Source organism: Empidonax traillii, unplaced genomic scaffold, assembly GCF_003031625.1.
Source record: "Empidonax traillii isolate 1590-97213 ecotype Southwest subspecies unplaced genomic scaffold, ASM303162v1 scaffold776:size297702, whole genome shotgun sequence".
In the NCBI taxonomy this organism is placed as follows: domain Eukaryota; kingdom Metazoa; phylum Chordata; class Aves; order Passeriformes; family Tyrannidae; genus Empidonax; species Empidonax traillii.
The window spans coordinates 216,062-234,708 of record NW_020955969.1 but is presented as its reverse complement, the minus strand read 5'-3'; the positions used below and the strand labels follow the sequence as shown (position 1 = coordinate 234,708).

Genomic DNA, 18,647 nt, shown 5'->3' with positions numbered 1-18,647 from the left:
AAGGAAAGTGGTTACCAAAGGAAGAAAGAAGTTGACATTTACAGTGCATTTTTACCAACACTTTGTTTTACTTTGTTTTGCTCTGTCCTTTAATGCAATAATTGGTGCCGTTTTCAGGCAGACGCAGCAAATTGGTTGAGAATCAAGTCTGAAAGTTAAAATTGCCTGCCTGCCACACGCTTTGCAGGAGGGCAGATAAGAGCCCATAGTCATGTCCTCATCTCATCATTGCTAATAATGTACTTCTGACCACTATAACACATATTTAAATGAGACATCTCTTCCTGGGTTTAAATGGGGAGAAGAAAGGGCGAACCAGGGTTAGCCAATGCCTCAAACAATGACTATAATTACAATGTCTTAACTGCAGTGACAGCTTATTAAAAACATTTGCAAAGAAACTTAAAGAAAAGGGCACATTTGCTGGCTTCTCCAGCAGCAATGACAAAAGACTGGAATAAAAAGTGCATATTTCAGTACCAGATTCCACACCTGCTCTCACACAGACCCCGGTTACATTAGGAAGCCATATACATTCCAACAGCCTGGCAAACGGGTTCTTACAGTGAAATCATGTAATGCACAGTAAAACCCACTTTGAGGGGTTTTACAAACAAATCACAAGTGTTCAGCCGGAGTTTTTATTTTTAGAAAAGTCAACTGACACATAAACAGTGAGCTTCCCCATGCAATGCACTTGCAGGAGGGTTAACCAGTTAGAAATTTGTGACAGGGTTTTTTGTGACAGATGAACAGCATCAAGTTCCCTAGTGAACAATTTCACTGAAAACTGCATGGGTGAGGCAGAACTCTGTTTTCCAGTAGGATAGATCTTATCTTCAGTTCTAAAACCTCAACTAACATCTGTAAAGACAGCAGAAAGAGTAAAATTCAGATGTAATATTAAAGACAATACCTAAATTGTCCTTGGTTTTGCTCGTTGGCTTGCAGTAGATTACCAGATCAGATAATTCAATAGCAATTAATTGATTCTTTTCCCAGTATTTCCTCCTGTTCTCCTGGAAAATATAACAAAGTTTTAGATTACAGATATGCTGAGTGTTCTGGTACAGTAGCTCCAGGGTGTACTCTAATGTGCATTCTTTGGTGCCCAGATTGGTATCTGATACTTTAGACACTTGCATGGATGTAAAGCACTTTCAGACCCAACTCAGAGAACAGGCTGTTACCAAGTGGTTTTGGGGTTTAGTTGGGGATGTGCTTTGGGGTATTTTTTATGGAGGAGAAAGGTTTTGTTTGGGGTTTTTTCAAGTCCTGCTCAGAATCCCGGTAACTTTCTTTTTTCCTTTTAATGTGGCTCTACTCAGCTTATTTTTAGTTATGTTCTTAACTCTATATCTCATAAAAATGCAAATGTATGCAGAAAAAATTGCAAAGGGTAGTGAAGGGTCTCTGTATTTATTTAAAATTCTGAGCAGAACTTAAGTCTTGCTAGTAACTCCCAAACAGCTAAATTCAATGAGCACCATTCCTGTAGTTTTCTACTTGTGCACCAAACCAATAATGTTCTGCATGGAAAATCATGTGCAATCTTGTTGACATCACCAGCACTAACCCATTATCTGCTTCCACATTATAAGCACCTGCTCTATGGAAGCTGAGCAACATTCCCTGCCAGCAGAGACTGAGAACTGCTGGAAGCAGCAAGACATGTCCCGAGTGGAGACATTTGGGCTGGAGGTTTTTCAGACAGAAGAAGCTACTACAGGATAAAACATGTCAGAAGAGTCCCATACTAAACAGTGATTTGGCACAAGAGATGATGAAGCAGCAGCTATTAGTAAGCCATCCTAAAGAATTCCCTCAACAGGACAAACATAAAGGGAATGAAAATCAGAACTAGGGAGGCATGGGTTTCCAGGGTTTTTCACTGAAACAGAGATTATGCATTGAAGTCCAAGAAAAGCAAAGAGGAACCTTGGGGAAAAGCTGTAAAAACCTCGTTGTACTCAGTGATCCACCACAGTTTCCCAGACGTTGCTTAACAGTAATCAGAGCTCCAAACAGCAAAAAGCCACTTCTACTCATCTCTAGATATAACCCTCTAGTGATAACCAAGCAGGAGGGCTGGCAAGGAACAACTAATCCTGGGAGCATGGCAAGGGTCAGTATTGAGCAGAGATACATGAAGCTTAGTTTTATTTCTTGTGTATAACAGAGACTGCCCAAACCCAAACGAATTTAGAAAAAAACCAGACCTGTATCACACTGCAGCACAGTGTTAACTCACCATGCCTTTTCCCTCCCCAAAATTCAGCCTGTTAACTGTACTGGCAACAAGGGCCTTTCCTCATCTTTCTCCCCTCCCCACGCAGCAGTCTATCATGTGAACTTTCCGGAGGCCGTGCTGCGAGGAAAGCCTCCCAGCTGACAAGATTGAATTTTGAAGCATCTTTGAACACAGAGTGTTTAATACTTCTCCAACTCTACAGAGAGAGAAAAAGCTGCCAAGCTCCTGAAGAGCCATTGTTGTACCATAAAAAACATTCAATTTAGAGACGCTTCTTCTAGGTCGTGTTCCTCTTTTCCTCATTTTGATTTCTAAATGAAAGCCTGGCACAGGAACCTTCTCTCTCCTCCCCCAACAATAGGTCAACAGCTCCTGTTGCATCTCCCCTTGCTGAATATTTGCAGCCCTCTGCTTGAGACATCAACTTGCCTGCTATAAATAGGATTAGGATGACCCCCAGAGCGTTACCTCTCCATGTGACAGATAAACAGCATGAGCCAACGTGATGCTGAAACACATTTTCCATCAGCCATATCACCCACTTAACAGTATAAAGTGAATAAAAGAGACAAAGAAAAGAGTATTGTTAAGCACAGCCACTGAAAGGACTTTTTGGTCACGTCAAAGACTTCTTAAATAGTAGAAAACACGACAGGGAGGTAAAGTAGAGCATCAGAACACGAAAAGCAAGTCATGAAAAATGTCTAAAGTGTTAGTAGAGGAACACAGAAGCTAAACTTTGGCAGAATACTTGAATTTGTAGGCAATATGTGGAAATACTACCATGAAAGAGCTGGGAAATCCAGAATGTGCCTATTAGTTACAAATAAATAAAGTATTAGCCAAACAATTCCCTATCAGTTCACTCACTGGGAAGCAGAGTTAGTAAAGAGGATTAAGGAGAGTTTAAGGAATGGCAGCTCAGATTTCACACATGCTCACCAGTGAATTCACAACTCTGAACAGAACAGTCTGCTATCTGAGTTTCTGCTGCTTAACACCAGGAGGAATCAGGGTGAGCAGATGTAACATGGTATCTACCTCGGCCTACTGAGCACCTTTATTGAGGTGCAGGGTGCAACACAGACAGCACTCTGCTGAAAAACTGATATAAATTCACATAAAATGCTCATTCCCACACCACTCCCCAAAGATTTTATGCTACAAGAGCCACAGCATGGACAGAATGTGCAGAAAGCAGCAACATGCTTGAGAATGAAGGACCACGTGTCAGCAACATTTAGCAGTATAGAGCAGCTAAAGACAAAAACTGCTGTAAATTCATAGTAGGACATCATAAAAACCAACAGTGAACAATTTTTTGTCAATACCTCTTCTGCAGTTTTCCAAGTGATTTCACGGATGCTTTGGTACCATTCAAAGAGCTCTTCTACTTTATCAGTTGCAAACTCAACACAAGGATCTTCTGGATTCTTGGGTTCCAGAATGAAGACAAAAGGCTTGTTGTGCTTCCCTTGTGGCATTTTCACTGTTAGGCAATAACAGCAGCAGGAAATTTAAGCTGAAATCCAACAGTTCTTTTTCTAAGCTGTCATTGCTGATTCATGGCAACAGTTACGAGTTATAAAGTCTCAATGTATGAACTGCATTGGCTAAATTAATACAAGTAGAGGGTTCAGGTTTTCAGTGGGGTTTGGTTTGGTAGTTTTTAAATCTTTCCTTCTAAACATAAAAGAGTCTACTTGACACAGAAAGCTCAGGAGAGCCCACGTGTGAGCATCAGAAAATACATACCAACATTGTACGTGTTGAGCACCAGAATGCCACGGCACAGAGAGCCTAGGGGGTTGTCCTCAATAATCTGAAAAACATGAGTTGATTCTCACCCTAAATATTCTCTTGAGTCGACATGCACAGGATATTAATAAATAATAAATATGCACCGTTAAATCTAACCTCAGTTTCACTAAAAGCATGCCCAATGTAAAGTTTAAAAGCCTGTTTTTAAAAGCCTGTTTCTGTATCAAAATCTTCTTGTTTTGATAAACACATGAGAATCTCTTCAGTGAGAGTAGTCAAAAGGGGGAGTGCAGCTTCTGACCTAACACAACTGCTCATTTTTCAAGTCTGCTTAAGGTTACAATGACCGGGAGGGAGGAAACCTAATACTTGTGTTTTCCTCCAAAGACTCCTGGAAAATCATTGGAAGTGCTTCAGAACAACAAAAGAATTCAGTGTTTTATTTTTAAAACTCAGAAATGTCAAAACTGATTATTGTGAAATTCTGTTTTCTTTTGGTGAAGAGCTCTTTGTCCAAGACACTGGACCATATTTTTTACATGCTTTTGACAAACACTGTAGGGTTAGTCGTGCATAAAAACTTAATAATGGAGAGTAAAATGGTTACTAAGACCTGTTTAGACACATAGCTTTTTTATTTGCAAATAGTAAGACAGTAATTATATAGGAAAATTAGTTAAAAGTTTCAGGCATGTTATGGTTTAGCCAAACTATCTGAAAAATCTAAGTGGTATGATTTTTTTTAACCAGAGATCATCATAATCTCCTAAAACCTCACCAAATCAGCCATCTCCTTAAATAGTTTTCTGTGAGGGACATCTTAACAAAAATATTCAGCAGCAGAGAACAATGAAGAATGCATTCATCTCTCTGTTCTCTCAAACACAGCAGAGTTGTGAGTCTATAAACCAGAGTTCCACTGACTGGAGGTAACCAAGGAAATGTAGTGGACAATCCATAACCCTCACCTGACTCTCAAGATCAGCAGAGTTATCAGATGACATGTCTTCAACATAATTAGATGGAAAATAATGTTGAATTTTTTCTCCATAATCCCCCTTCCACCTGAATTTAAACAGAAAAGTAACAAGAGAGAGAAAAAATTAGTTAGGGAGCTTCAATAGGCCATTAACAAAGCAATAATCCCCAAGAAATTGGTCATTAATACCCCATGCTAGTTTGTCTAGCTGGCTATCACCAAAATATAAATGATGAAGTAGCTAAAAGCCCTAACAAAGTGATCATTAACTGTAGTAACAGATGATTTCAGAGGGATTATAGTTACTGTAAACTGCAATTAATGACTTCAGAGGCCTTTTCCCCCTCCAGTACTAAAAATACTATTATGTTGTTGATTACCCTGTAGAAACTACAGGGAAACATTAGATTCCCAAGCTTTCCAAGCAATTTACAAGCCAGCTAGAAAAGAAAACCTGTTATGAAAGGAGACTGTACAGAGAACTAAAAAAAGGTGGGTTTGATTCCTCAGAAGTGCTTAGCAGAGCAAGGACAGAAACAGAGCAGCAATTACAGTGGTAATGGGTGAGTGACTTCCCCGAATACACAAATGTTTGGGAAGGATGAAGGTAGCAAAGGAAAAATACTGGATACACTGGGCAAAGGAGGTTCTGCAGGCTGAGGTTATTGCTGTGGGATAGAAAAATGGAAAAGACACGAAAGGAGACTTGAGGATGAGGGAGTTTTGTGATTTTTTTTTTTAATACACTGGCATTAAGATTTGTAAGGCCACAGTTAATAAGCAGCAATTAGGCAACTGGCAGTTTTTTAAAACTACTACTCAAGGTTCTTTTTTTTCCTCCATCTAGTAAGTTGCCAGAAGTTCTCCCATGAGGAACCTTTGTCCTTACCAGCCTCCAGTTTCCTTTGTGACATTATGAATTAAAGCTCCTCGAGAGAAGCTCAGTTCATCACTCCTTTTGGCTCTGTAGTCATACAAGGCTTTCACTGTTCTCTGAGGCTTTAAGAGAAACAGAGCAAAGGGGTCATCTAGGGGGACAGGTCATAAAATAATCAATAATCCAATCTTAAAATAAAATAAAAAAAAAAAAGGAGGATTGGATTATTTTTTTTTATTGTGATGAAGCTTAGAAAACAAAATACAGAAGTTCCAGAGTGACATCTATTGGTGGAAGCAAGTGATGCTACTTTGTTAATCTTCAAGTATCAGCTTAGGAAAAAAAAAGAAGAAAAAAAACCCCCAAAAATCTTTCTTTTATGGGTGCTGAAACATAATTATGGTAGAATACAAATAAAATAAGAAAATAAAATAAGAAATCCCATACAGGGAAATATCAATCCTCTATTTTTAACCCATGTATTCATAAGCATTTGGAGTTTGTAGGCTTAGATGCCTGCAAAACCTTCACTTCAAAACCACATCAGCTATCCTGCTGGTCACATTTCCTTTAGGAAGACATGCGGTTTTAGCAGGATGAGCAATTCCCTTATCTTGGAGTTTGCTCCTACTACCCAAATTCTTCAGCAGCAGTGCAAATTCACTGGCCAAAAAGACTAAAAAGATTTACACTCCCAAAATTTACAAGCAGGTGGTTTTCATGAGAATTTACAAGTAGGCAGGCCCTAGAAGGAATTACAGACAAGTAATGTTTGCTGGGCCCCTTGTTTTTAAAACAGTATTTATATCCTAAAAGAAGACAAACTTTAATAACTCATTAATAAACCATTTTCACATAGAAAGCATGTGAATACTCTCCATCTATTTGTGGATTCAGGCCATGTTTGATGATGAAAATGCAGTGATTTTCTACACACAAGTAAAAGTTTGTAGAGACACCCACAGACACAGAAATGGGGTTTATTTGTTGCACTTTCTTTCCACAAAGATGTGGCCTTCTCAAATTGAATCTTCTCACAGGTATTTAATTTGGGGACACACTTGCATAAGCCAAATCAAATTGTCTCCACAGTCAATAGCAAAATGTGTCCAAATTCCCAGTGTGAATGAATCGGTGCAGGATTCGCACGCAAGAAAATGTGTGGGCACAGATTTTAAAAAGAGACTAAAAAAAAAAAAAAAAAATCACACCCTTTAAATTTCTGCTGTCCAGATCAAGCAGCCTGATGCTTTCAATTCTCCTTTTCATCACTGCTAACAGGAAACAAACAAGTCTCATAATTTTCAGAAGTCTATAGTAAGTGTGAATAACTTTCTTTAAGCATACCACTGTGGGGGTGATTTCACTAGGTTCCACGTACATCTTGACATCATAGAGGGAATTAATATCTTTTTCCTAAAAACAAGAAGGGGAAAAAAATTGAAGAAGTTTCAGAAATCAAAAATTTTATAAAAGTGCTTAATGTTAATAGAACATTCATTGCTGAAACCACCTTTTTGACAACACACAGGCAAACAGAAGAGGAGGGCAGCCAGACATGTATGTTTTGCTTCTTTTTATAGTTGAACATCCCTGAACATGAGTTTGTTATTTAATCTGTCTGTGCCTCAGTTTAATGAACAGTAAAACCCAATGAAATAGCAGTACCTCACAAAGGTATCTCTTAATCAGACTAATACCGTTTTGGTTGTGAGTAGCCTTTTATGTAAAATCAAGAAAGAAATGCCTACACCATGATTTCTCTGTTACAGTACTCTAGTACTAGTATTGTTTTCACTATCAGATAAAAATTTTAAAACAATATACACAGTCATTTTTTCATTTAATTCTGTCCTTGTGATTCCATTTGGACCTGGTCCTGAGACAGAGAAACCTCTGCTATAGGCAACATTATAAAAAATCCTGAGGTCTAAAATCTTTTTAGTCCCTTTAAGTCTCCCCCGAGGAAACAAAATCCCCAGGTTTTGGTTTCCTCAAACATGCCAGATGCATTTTTCCTACAGACATATATCTGAAAAGAGAAGACAGCACCTCAGGTTTTCCAAAAGCCTCAGCAAAGCTCTCTCATAATGAAACACATCCATCCAGAGAGGAGACCTGTATCCTCAGCTAACTGTCCAGGCTCCTAGTTTAGTCAATGGATGGATCTCTCGGGGAGACTTTGCGAGAGAAGTCAATACAACCATCTCAATTCCACAGAAAACAACCTGCTTGCCCTGTCCCAGAGCTGATCTACCTCATCCAGGCTGAGCCCCACCCCAGCCCCTGGCACCAGCCCCCCGTACCGTGCAGTAGCGCTCCAGCAGCTCCTCCGTCACCGGGTACCGCAGCTTCATCTTCCTGTACAGCCGGTGCTTCTCATAGTATGTCACCAGCTCCACCAGGCTCTCAAAATAGGCTGAGGTTCCCAGCACAAAGTGACGACCCTCCTGCTGAATTCGGAAGTGCTTCACCTTCCCCTCCGCCCTGGGGGACAAGGGCAGGTGCTGTGAAAGGTGTGGGTGCCGTGCACTGGACCAAACCTGCCTCGTGCATCTGAACCACCTGAAATGATTTCTCCCCCTACCAAAGCCTCTTTCATTCAAATCCAGTGACAGTTGCCCGATTAAATTCACACAAAAAAACCCACATTCTCTCTTTTCTACAACATAGAACAAATCCATGGTTTTGCTTAGATTAAATTTCTGTACTTTTTTCCCCTACAGGGAGGTATTTTGTCACCTTCATACTAACACCAATGTCTCTGATCAGACTGAGAGTCCCTCTGGAATCTGCTGCTGCTGTCCCTAATCACCAGACACACTCCCCTCAAAATGAGTAGCTGTCTCTTCCTTATAATCATCTTGATAACTACACAAATCAATTCTGACAGAAAAAAATCTCTTGTGCTTGAACACAAGGTTTGTGGTTGCACTGATAACAGCAAAACAATCCACTGACAACCATTCCACCTAGAGAAGATGGTTTGTGTTTGCATGGGTAAGAGTAAAACCATCTTCTGACAACCATCCCACCCACAAAAAACCCTTTTCAAGCTGCTGAAGTTTTGGTACTTCTTGTTTTCCCCACTGTGAAATGTTTTTATTGAGATGCTGCAGCTCCAGTTACTTCAATATCCACCTTGGTAACAGCAGAAAGCTTCAACCTAAAGTACACAGGAGACTGGGAAATTCTGGACATCTTCCACACACAACAAGGTATTAAAATGAGCAACTTTGTATGTTGCTAAATTATGCATTTTCAGAGAAATGCAATTTGATCTGAAGGCACGATGGAGGACACCACAGTTCTATACATTTTATTAAAGTATTTCCAAGAGTCACAGTTTCAAAACTATTTTCCTTGGTGAGAAAAGCCAACAATTTCACTCAGACATTTCTTTTCAGTTATATGACAAGTCAGGGTTCCTAGGGGATAAGGACATAAAATCACTGATGAACCTGCATCAAAGGAAACTTCAAAATAACACCATCTAGCAAGGGGTGTCAAAGAAGTGAAGAAGGGCTATGCACAGTTCTGTATGGGAAGAAAGGGACAGCTGGTGCTCAAATTGCCTTTCTAAAAGCATAAAAGTTTATGTCAGTCACAAATAAATTTTTGTACACATTCCCATTCTTGGATCTGCTGCACAAATCAATTACTCAAATGCTAATTACTCAAACTTTGAAAGCAAGAATACCATGACTCTAAAAAGACCGTTATTTTTAAAATAAAAAAACCCTGAACATTGTTGGGCAACTAGGTGAGGCCTATCTGTCCTTTTCTTACCTGAAAGTCATGGCAAACGAGTCAGGTTCATCCCTCTTCCTAATCAGAAAGGCTCCATCTCGAGGAATCCTCATGAGCATGTCTTCTGCCTCGCCCCGACTCAAGTTGCTGTAGTACCAACTACAACAGATAACCACCAAAATGGACAAGGCATTACAAGGCTTGTCAAATGTCAGTCAGGGAGAATAACAGACAGCCTTATTAACAAGAGAGTTTCAGACATTGTAAGAAAAATTATGCGTTAGATTTTCCCCATCTTGCCACCTGTGACAGCAGTTTATTGCAAAACATTGGAACATGGAAGCTTGTTTTGGAAGAAAGCAAAGAATATACCAGTACACCTTCTCTGTCTCAAATCATAAAACATAAATCTGCATTTCTTCCTGAAACAAAGGCACTGGATCCTGCTTTTAGTCTGCCATTCCATTGTCAGGAGCTTATTCAGTTTTGACTCAGAAGATTTAAGGTAAAGCCCAAACACAGACAAAAGAGAGACACCAGGCATTTGAATTCTTTTCTTTAGTGCTTGATTTTATCTTCTCTGTAGGGATGGACCTATCTTGACTCTAACATGCCTTCAGTGAAGCTGTGGCCACTTATTCAGAAAGGCAGGAAAGTCTAACCCTTAAACTCTACCTTCCCCTCTCACTGACTTCCAAAGTCACCTATGGGTACTCATTGACTCCCAAATCCCAGAAGGGCGAAAGAAAAGTTTAATCACAGATCAGTATTTTAAAAGCAAAAGAGATTTACTTTTCTCACTGTAAAAGAAACCCAGCAGAGCAAAGGGCAGTGATTACACAGTGTTCTGTCAGCAAACAAGGGCAAGCTCTGCCCAGGATCTGCGACAGGCAAACACCAGCTGGAAACAAACACCGAGCTGTACCAGTTCCTACCACAGGGGGTGAAGTCAGCCTAACCAGCTCTGACAGGGGTGAGGTGGAGGGCACGATTAGGAAAACGTAACTGTTTGGGCTCACTGCCCCAGTAACAGTTTCCAGATGGCACAGACCATGACCACTTAGTTGCCAAACCACAGCCAACTACTAAATATCTAATCCAACCCACTGGGTGTTGTAAAACACTGAGCAGACAAAGAAGGAACTGGCACACTTCCACAGCATTACAGTTCTCCCTGATTTTCCTACTTGCTGCTAGTAAATTGCTTTCCCAGGGACTGCTCTTTGTTATACCAGGTGCTCACAGGGTCAGCTGGCGTTACTGGGAATCACTCAGAGATGCTTATTCCTCCAACTTCCAGGGACAAGCAATATTTAATTTAAAGTGTGCTCCTGAATCCAGGGAATTTTCTACGCAAAAATCCACGGCCCTCTAAAAACAAGGCAGAGGACACTGAGTGTGCTTGCCTTGTGCTGTACATACTCTTTGTTCTCGTGAGGGCTGGGATTGGGCACAGCATCAGTCAGGCGCAGCTCAAACTCGGCACAGCGCAGATGGGCCTCCTTGTAGTGTTGGATGAGATCGTAGATGCTGTCGAAGGTGAGGTTGTCTGTCAGGTAGTACTTCACAGTGTCCCCATCGCTCGTGGAACGGATCCGGCAGTGCTGGACTCTCCCCGACCTCCTGAAGAAGAGAAAGGGGGGCATAAGAAAAAATATAGGGTTTATAACAGATTTTCTTCTTTTGAAGCCCTTCCCCACCCATTCTTGGTCAATTAGTTGGTGAGTTGGTGAAGAGGCACAAATCTTGTGTCATCTCGTAAAACAATCAAAAAAAAAAAACCCCAACAAAAATGCTGACAAGGGAGACTGCAGGACCAAAATAATAATTTGCAAGTGACAATTGTTTAAATTCTGTCATAAACTTATTCTGCAAAATTTGCTCTGACAGCTCTCTGAGTCAGAAATCCATCTGACACTATTCCTCAGAATGTCCCAATCAGAAGAAAAAAAAAAAAAAAACAAACCCCAGACTATGAAAACAACCAACCAACCAAAAAACCAACTTCAAAATTTTTTATTATTTTCCCTCTAGTGGATCCTTACACTGAAAAGATCAATCTCTGATAACAAAGGTACACTCATGAGACTACCTTTTCAGTGTAGAAACCAGCAATTTATCCCTGAATAAAAGATCTAATTTTGGCCCACTCATTGAGGAAATAAGAAATCCTATATCCTGCCAAAACATGAAAAAAGTTGGGGGATGAGGGAAGAATTAAGCCAGTCAGTCCTCTCTTGATAACTCTAATGCTTCAAATAAATTCTACTCTGCCAAATGTCACACTCAAGCTTAATTTAGAAAGTAGTCTTTCACAATCCCATCCATAACATTTGAGTATTATTCCTATTTCTTCTCAACTATAAATGCATATTTGGAAAATAGACACATTTTTGTGCAATGCCATAAAACAAACAATCACCGTACCAGAAAGACAAGGTGTAATCATTAGGGAAAGCTTCACTTTCCCTAACTAGGAATGTCCCATCCTTGCCACCCATTTCAGCACAATATTCCTGGAGCAGTTTCTCAGCAGTTGTTCTCCCCCCTTTCATTTTCCCATGGAACCATTTCTCTTTCAAGTGCAGTTCAGTACGTTTCACCTCCTAGACCAGAAAATAAGAATTTTTATAATGCACTTCTAATTTGATGATTTTGAAACCAAGTACTTGCTCTTGACAAAACAATCTCCTATTTTGGGATTTCAGCTGTTCCTGGGCCTGAGCTCTCCAGCCAATCACCTTTATAGTCACCCTGTTTTACCAAGCACCACCTGCCCAACTGGGACAAACAGTTTGCAAAAGGGAATTAAGTAACATGCCCCTGTAAGAGGTGTGCTGTGTTAGTAACAAAACAAGCATTAGTTCATGTTGTTTAGATTGACAATAGCAACAGTACTCCAAAGACTTTGTCAATGTACACGTCATCATTAGCATATAAAAACCAAGATTATATTTCACTGTCTTTGCACTCATCTTTGCAAGCCCTCAATTTACCAAGGGAAAAAGTTATTCTGTTAGAAATAGGGTTAACTGGAGTTAACCTTGGTAAAGAGCCTTTTATAAATGTTTTATCTCCAGACTTGTTATCTGGCATGGCTCCTCTGCAATTTCTACTTTGGGATAAAAAATATGCATGTGTAGACACTGAAGCAATCTGAGAGAACAAAAAGAGCATGCTTAAACAATAAAACACAGCCATCACCTTTGACGAATCTTCATCAGCATTCTGTTCTATATCATCACTGAATGAAAGCTTTTCATCAGCAATAGCACAGTAGTGCCGGGTCCATTTCTGAAAGTGTGGAGACATGGAAACCATTAACAAGAAAGAGGGAAACCACAATCTCAAAACAAGGTGCAACAATAAACAAAATACCTTCTGCCCCTCATCCACACCTGTTCCACTGACAATATTACTTACACAAATATTAAGAAAATTCATGCAAATCTCCAGTATTCCAGAACTGAGTAACAAACTACCAAATGTCAGAAATAATACCTGTTCTATTGTGTCCCACATGTAAAGTTCTCCTTGCTGCTTCTTTTCTTCTTTCTTGTCTTCCAAGTTCACATCAATGTCTCCCTTTGGCCCCAGTTTTTTGTGCTGGAAAAGAGAAAAAAAACCCCACCGCATTCATACACTTGCAGAGAATCACACATAAAATTGGTCTTAATGTTTCAGCACACTCGGTGGTACTGGAAGTAATTGCACAGCCACCTTCTGTCATTACCATAACAGCAGCTGTTCCACAAGGAACACCAAGGAACTTCTTTCTTTAAAATTTAGATCTCATACTAAAGGTTAAGAAACCAGTAGAGGTATCACTCAAGCAATAAAGAAACAACTAGTTTGATAAGATCTCACCGTTCTTTAGAGAACAGAAAACATGAAGTGACACGTACCAAGAAATAAGGATGAAACAAGAATCCTTCTGCAGAGAGCAGGACATAAGAACAACAAAAAAAATGAAAACAAAATGAAAAGTCAAGGAATTAAAATGAATGGGGATTTCACTCTTTTACAAGTAAAATGAGCACAAGGGAAATCTGATATGAAAAAAGGGGCCAAGCTCTACTTTCTTGAGAGTTCTCACAAAAAACGGCATCTCAAGGGGCCACAGGTAATATCAATTACTTAACTGCAGTTAATGATGGGATTAATTGTCTCACATCTAGTTCTTAACCACATTCAGTTCTGCACAGCCTGCTGCTGGCAGATTTCAATTTGACAGGCTTATCTGTAAAATCTCACAGGCCTGTAAAGTAGGAGTTGCCTCTGACTATTTACTGACAATATTTTCCAAACAAAAGCCAAACAACATGACCAGCTCACTGGCAGGTGCTAATCTATTTAAAGACTCTTCAATGTTCTTTTAGACAGCACTGAGTGTTATGGATGTTCTCCTGTGCACACTCATAGGAGTTTGCAGTTCCCTTTAAATCAGATCTGTCATGTTATTAATCATGTGCCTGGGCAAGTCCCCTCTGTGCTCTGCAAGGTAACAACAAACAGTCTGGAGACAACAAAAAAAAAAACCCAAAAACTTTAGCACAGAACTTTTGCACCTTATAACGGGGTGCTACCTATTTCCAGACTTACATAAGCTGGATGCTTATACCTTTTTACCCTTATTTCTTCTGTTCAGAAGTTTAATACATAAGATGCAGTACTGTTAGAGAGCCAGAAAATAAGCACGAACAGAAGTGATTATTGTTTTACTAAAGAAATCATGAGCAGCCCTCAGATTCTTCAACTAGTATTGCCTTTCAAGAAGTTCTACTGCAGTTTCAGTCTGAGAAATAGTATTTCTGGCTTCTGCTCCTGTTTTCCTATTTTATCTCCCAGCACACAAAGCAAGCCTACCTTGATGATGATTTTCTCTTTCAGTTGGGTTGGTGATGGGAGCTGATCTGCACTGGCTTCAACAGGTTTCACTAAAAGCTGGTCCCCAAACACCTCCTTGAACACTTTGGCCATGTGTCGCTGCTGCTCCACACTACAGTGCTCCTCAATTGACAGGATGACTGGGTATCTTTGATGGAGAAAAACAAGGTGAATGAAGACAACTTCTTATTGCTACAGCTGGCAAGGCCAAGAAAACACCCTCCCTCACCCCAAAGATGAAACAAAATACCTGAAGCAAACAAGACAACAAAAGGAAGAGACAGACAAATAGTAAAAGATGTGCAATCACAGGTCAGAAGGGACCTGTGGAACCATCTAGCCCAAACCCCTTCTTTGGGAAGACCCACATTTGGCAATAATGAAGATTACTGGAATGTCATTATTCTCATGTTACTTTTTGCTCCAGAGAAAATAAGTTCCGAAAGGGCTACGAAAAAATGCTGAAGGAAAATCAAACAAAGCTTACTCAGATGTAACAAAGGCATGATCTTTGATTGCCTGTACTACGTCATCAAACTTGATCTTTGTTGTCCGTGTCCATCCATGGTAAATGATGGGTTTCCCATCAGGACCATCCCAGCAATCCACTAGGAAAGAGGTGGAAAAAGGAAAAGACCAAACAATTCCTTTAATCAGTCTAGTACAAAGAATACACCCAAAACTTCAGTGTTCTACACACTTTACTGTTCTAATAAAATATTCCATTATATGAGTTTATATCTCTCACAGAGGAAACTGAGCTCATTTAAGTACGAGCAAGACAAATACGATACAATATAAAATCTTCCCAAAGTATTATTATGTGGGAATCTGGAATAAGAGATTCTGGCAACTATGTGTCAGTCTACTAAGTTACAATAATTTTCCAAGGATAAATACAATTTCAACAAGTGGCAAGTTGAGAGCTTATGTCTTCTGTTGATTTTAACCCTGAAACTCTACTTTGAGATAAATTTTGCATCAGCCAAATTGAAGAGGCAATAGCACCCAGTTTTATGAAGTAACTGGTGAAAAAACAGGAAATCAAGTTAAACTTTTCAATAACAAACACAAGTACACAGATAAGATTCATTCACAATTGATGGAAAACAAATGCACAAAAGACATCAACTGATTTACAAGCAAGTTAAACAGGATGACAAATGGCACCAAATCACAACAATCTCTGTGTCTTAGGCTTGTCTGTATCACAGTAAAGGCAAATAAACTGTGTCTCTATGCTACACAAGTACTGCAGTCAAAATCCTAAGCTTTCACATAGATTCAAGATTGAATTTTTGGTAGACAGTGAGAGGAGATTTAGGGAGATTTTCTGAAAACTGCAAAGGAACAAGAATCAGAGGAAGTGAATGGGGCAATAGTGAGACATAAGAAAAACAATTTAGGGAATCAGAGTTCTTTATATGACTAACTTCAAATTCAGAAAACAAACTAGTTCTTGATTTCAGTTCTTTTTTCTTTCTTGGTAAACAAGGGAAACTACTTGTACAGACAGCATGTTACAAACTACTCCACAAGCTCTTTACTCACACTCAATACATCGACATCCCATCCTAAGGCACCTGATGTAGGCTTCCGTGGAGGATTCACTTCGAAGCTGGTCCCCTGTCAGGTATCTAAGGAGTGAAAGGAAATAGCCAAAAACAGGGAGTTAATTTCAGCCAGTTGTCACTCACTCACTGGGTTTTTTGTCTCCTGTAACAGAGAATGTATGTTGATTTTTTTTTTCAAATTTTTTTTTATATTGTGATGGAAGAACCATACTCTCCTGAACCTGATGCTATCAGATTTTTGAGTGGATTGAATTCTAGGAGGTTAAAGCCTCAATCTAAACATCAACCAGCTCTAACTGACATGCTTCTAGAGAGCAAATCACGAGCTTTGAATCACACCTAAACTGCATCATGCTCAGACGTGATCATGTTGGAGGGATGTGGAGGGTATGCAGTGATACCACACCTCACACTTCAAAATACCCCTGTAAGCTATATCCATATCCACTTCACTGCATTCCCTGCAATGCTTTATTTGGTCATCTCTCCTCCCTCTCTTTACATCTGCCTTTTTTTTTTTTTTTTGATTATTCATTTTTGCTAGATGAGCAAATCCGTTTCATTTGAAGACAGTTCAAACTCATCATCACATCCCTTGTACAACTAATGCTGACACGAGCTCAGCAAGGCTGTTGGTGTTTGGAAAAAAAGGGGAAGCTCCTTGAGTAACTTAAATTTCTGAAGGCAGAGAGGCTGGAACAGTTTCAACTCAATGCTTTTTCATTTTCGTAACAGGATTCAGGGTTTGGGTTTTCTGGCAGCTGAGCTAGGTTATATCTCAAAACCTCAAAGATCTTCTGAGAAGGGGAAAAAGGAGTCCCACAAACTCTATTTACCACGTTTATATCACACTTTAGGAAGGTTTCACACATCCACACAGTACATTTCTGGCATAATTTGCTGTCTCCTAACAGGTGTTAGGCTTGCTTGAACAGGGAGAGACAACGGGACTCGTGGTAACTCACGTGTTATGAGAGGAAGAAATCCAGTAGTGGGACAAAGGATTATTCATATCCTGCACATCTATCGAATCATATTTCTCATCCCAAATACTGTTTTCTTTTGCAAAAAGGTAAGCAAGGAACTACAATACAAAGAGAGAGAATTTAAATGTTTATACCATAAAAGACTGAAAGAAGGCAATCTAGAGGACCTGCCATCCAATGGGAATAGTGTGAAAGAAAAGAAGTCCATGAGAAGTATTACAAAGTCCCATTCTCTCACCTCATCAACAAAGAGGAAAGGTTCAGCAGTTTCCCTCATAGTGTCGTCAATAAACTTTGTCATTCGTTCTCGGACTTTACTGAGATCTTGTGCCCAAGATTCCTTCAGATAATAACAATGCAGTAGAAAAGAGACATTAGAAGTGGTGTTATTCAATATAAAAATCAAACAAGGAACAGAGAGACCTACAAACATGATCTACTTCTTTCTCATCTGCCTTGTTTACTGCCAATATATTTTATTGTACCTACATATCTTAAGGGTTTCCCTTATGAGGTCAAAGGCAGGGAAAGTAAGATCTCCATCTAAGTGCATTTATGGACTGAAGGTGCAGAAGATATGCACTCCTTAAGTGCACATATGCATTGACACACAGAAAAAAGCTGGCTTCCTTGGACATGGCTTCACTAAAATCTCTCTCATTTCTAAGTGCAATCTGAATGTCCTTTGAACACAGTGCAATTGAGAGAAAAAGAAAGTAGCAAGCTTAGACAGAAAGTGCAAGCCTCACTTTTCAACCACACTCGCAAACCTGGAGCTCAGCAGTGCTGAGCGAATCTCACACAGTATTTTCCCATGGACTCTGTGCTAAAAAAACACATGAAGACAGTTCCAATCCCTGCCTCCATCCTTAATGCAGGCAGGCAGCTTTGTGAGAGCTGCTAAAATGGGGCCATGGTCAAGGCATTACCACGATGCACCTCTGCTGACAGCTGTAACCAGGCCAGGCAACCATCTCTGACACACCCCCAGCATTTATTTCTAACCTTGTCTGTTTATCTACATGACTAAGTGGAGACCTGTTAAAACTTTATTTACTTTGTCCTCCTCCTTGTCCTCTGGTGCCCCTTCAGAGGCTTTACATAGATGAAAAATAATAGTTCTTGTGAACTTCAGTGGCAACAAATGAGAAATCTTTCCAAGGCCCACTATTACAGAGAAATCAATCATATTCTAGGACACATCACATTTCTTTTTAATGAGTCCAGAATTCTGTGAGGCAACCTCAAGAAAAAGAACTCAGTATTTCTGCAACCTTCCCACCTGCTGCTCGTGTAGCAGGAATCTCTGAAAGTCATGGAGGTGAACTGCTGAAGCATCTGGACGGTCAGTGTTTCTTTAAAAAAAGAAAACGAAAGTGAGGCTAAAGAAATAAGAGATCAAGTGTGTTCAGATATTACAGCAGAAGGTGATCTGGATTTGTGTCTTGGATTTACAGTATGAAGGTGGTGCCACCACCAAGAAACTTTTTATAACTTCAATGGAATTTAGAGTAGACCTGTAGTACTGTATTATCCAGTTACTGCACTTTGATCCTCCTGGACTCCTGAATGTATTTTAATA

General features: G+C 39.7%; 1 protein-coding gene across 1 annotated transcript in view; it reads right to left on the bottom strand.

The window, feature by feature from the left end:
- The window catches only part of PLCG2 (phospholipase C gamma 2), a 53,790-nt gene that overhangs the window by 10,762 nt on the left and 24,381 nt on the right, over positions 1-18,647 (bottom strand). The window contains 18 exon segments of the mRNA XM_027901341.1: positions 917-1,019; positions 3,583-3,740; positions 4,007-4,073; positions 4,981-5,077; positions 5,881-5,990; positions 7,216-7,284; positions 8,175-8,355; positions 9,658-9,777; positions 11,041-11,241; positions 12,046-12,224; positions 12,823-12,912; positions 13,120-13,224; positions 14,485-14,653; positions 14,993-15,113; positions 16,057-16,142; positions 17,045-17,163; positions 17,304-17,405; positions 18,348-18,420. Of these exon segments, the coding sequence (XP_027757142.1) occupies positions 917-1,019; positions 3,583-3,740; positions 4,007-4,073; positions 4,981-5,077; positions 5,881-5,990; positions 7,216-7,284; positions 8,175-8,355; positions 9,658-9,777; positions 11,041-11,241; positions 12,046-12,224; positions 12,823-12,912; positions 13,120-13,224; positions 14,485-14,653; positions 14,993-15,113; positions 16,057-16,142; positions 17,045-17,163; positions 17,304-17,405; positions 18,348-18,420 (2,150 nt within the window).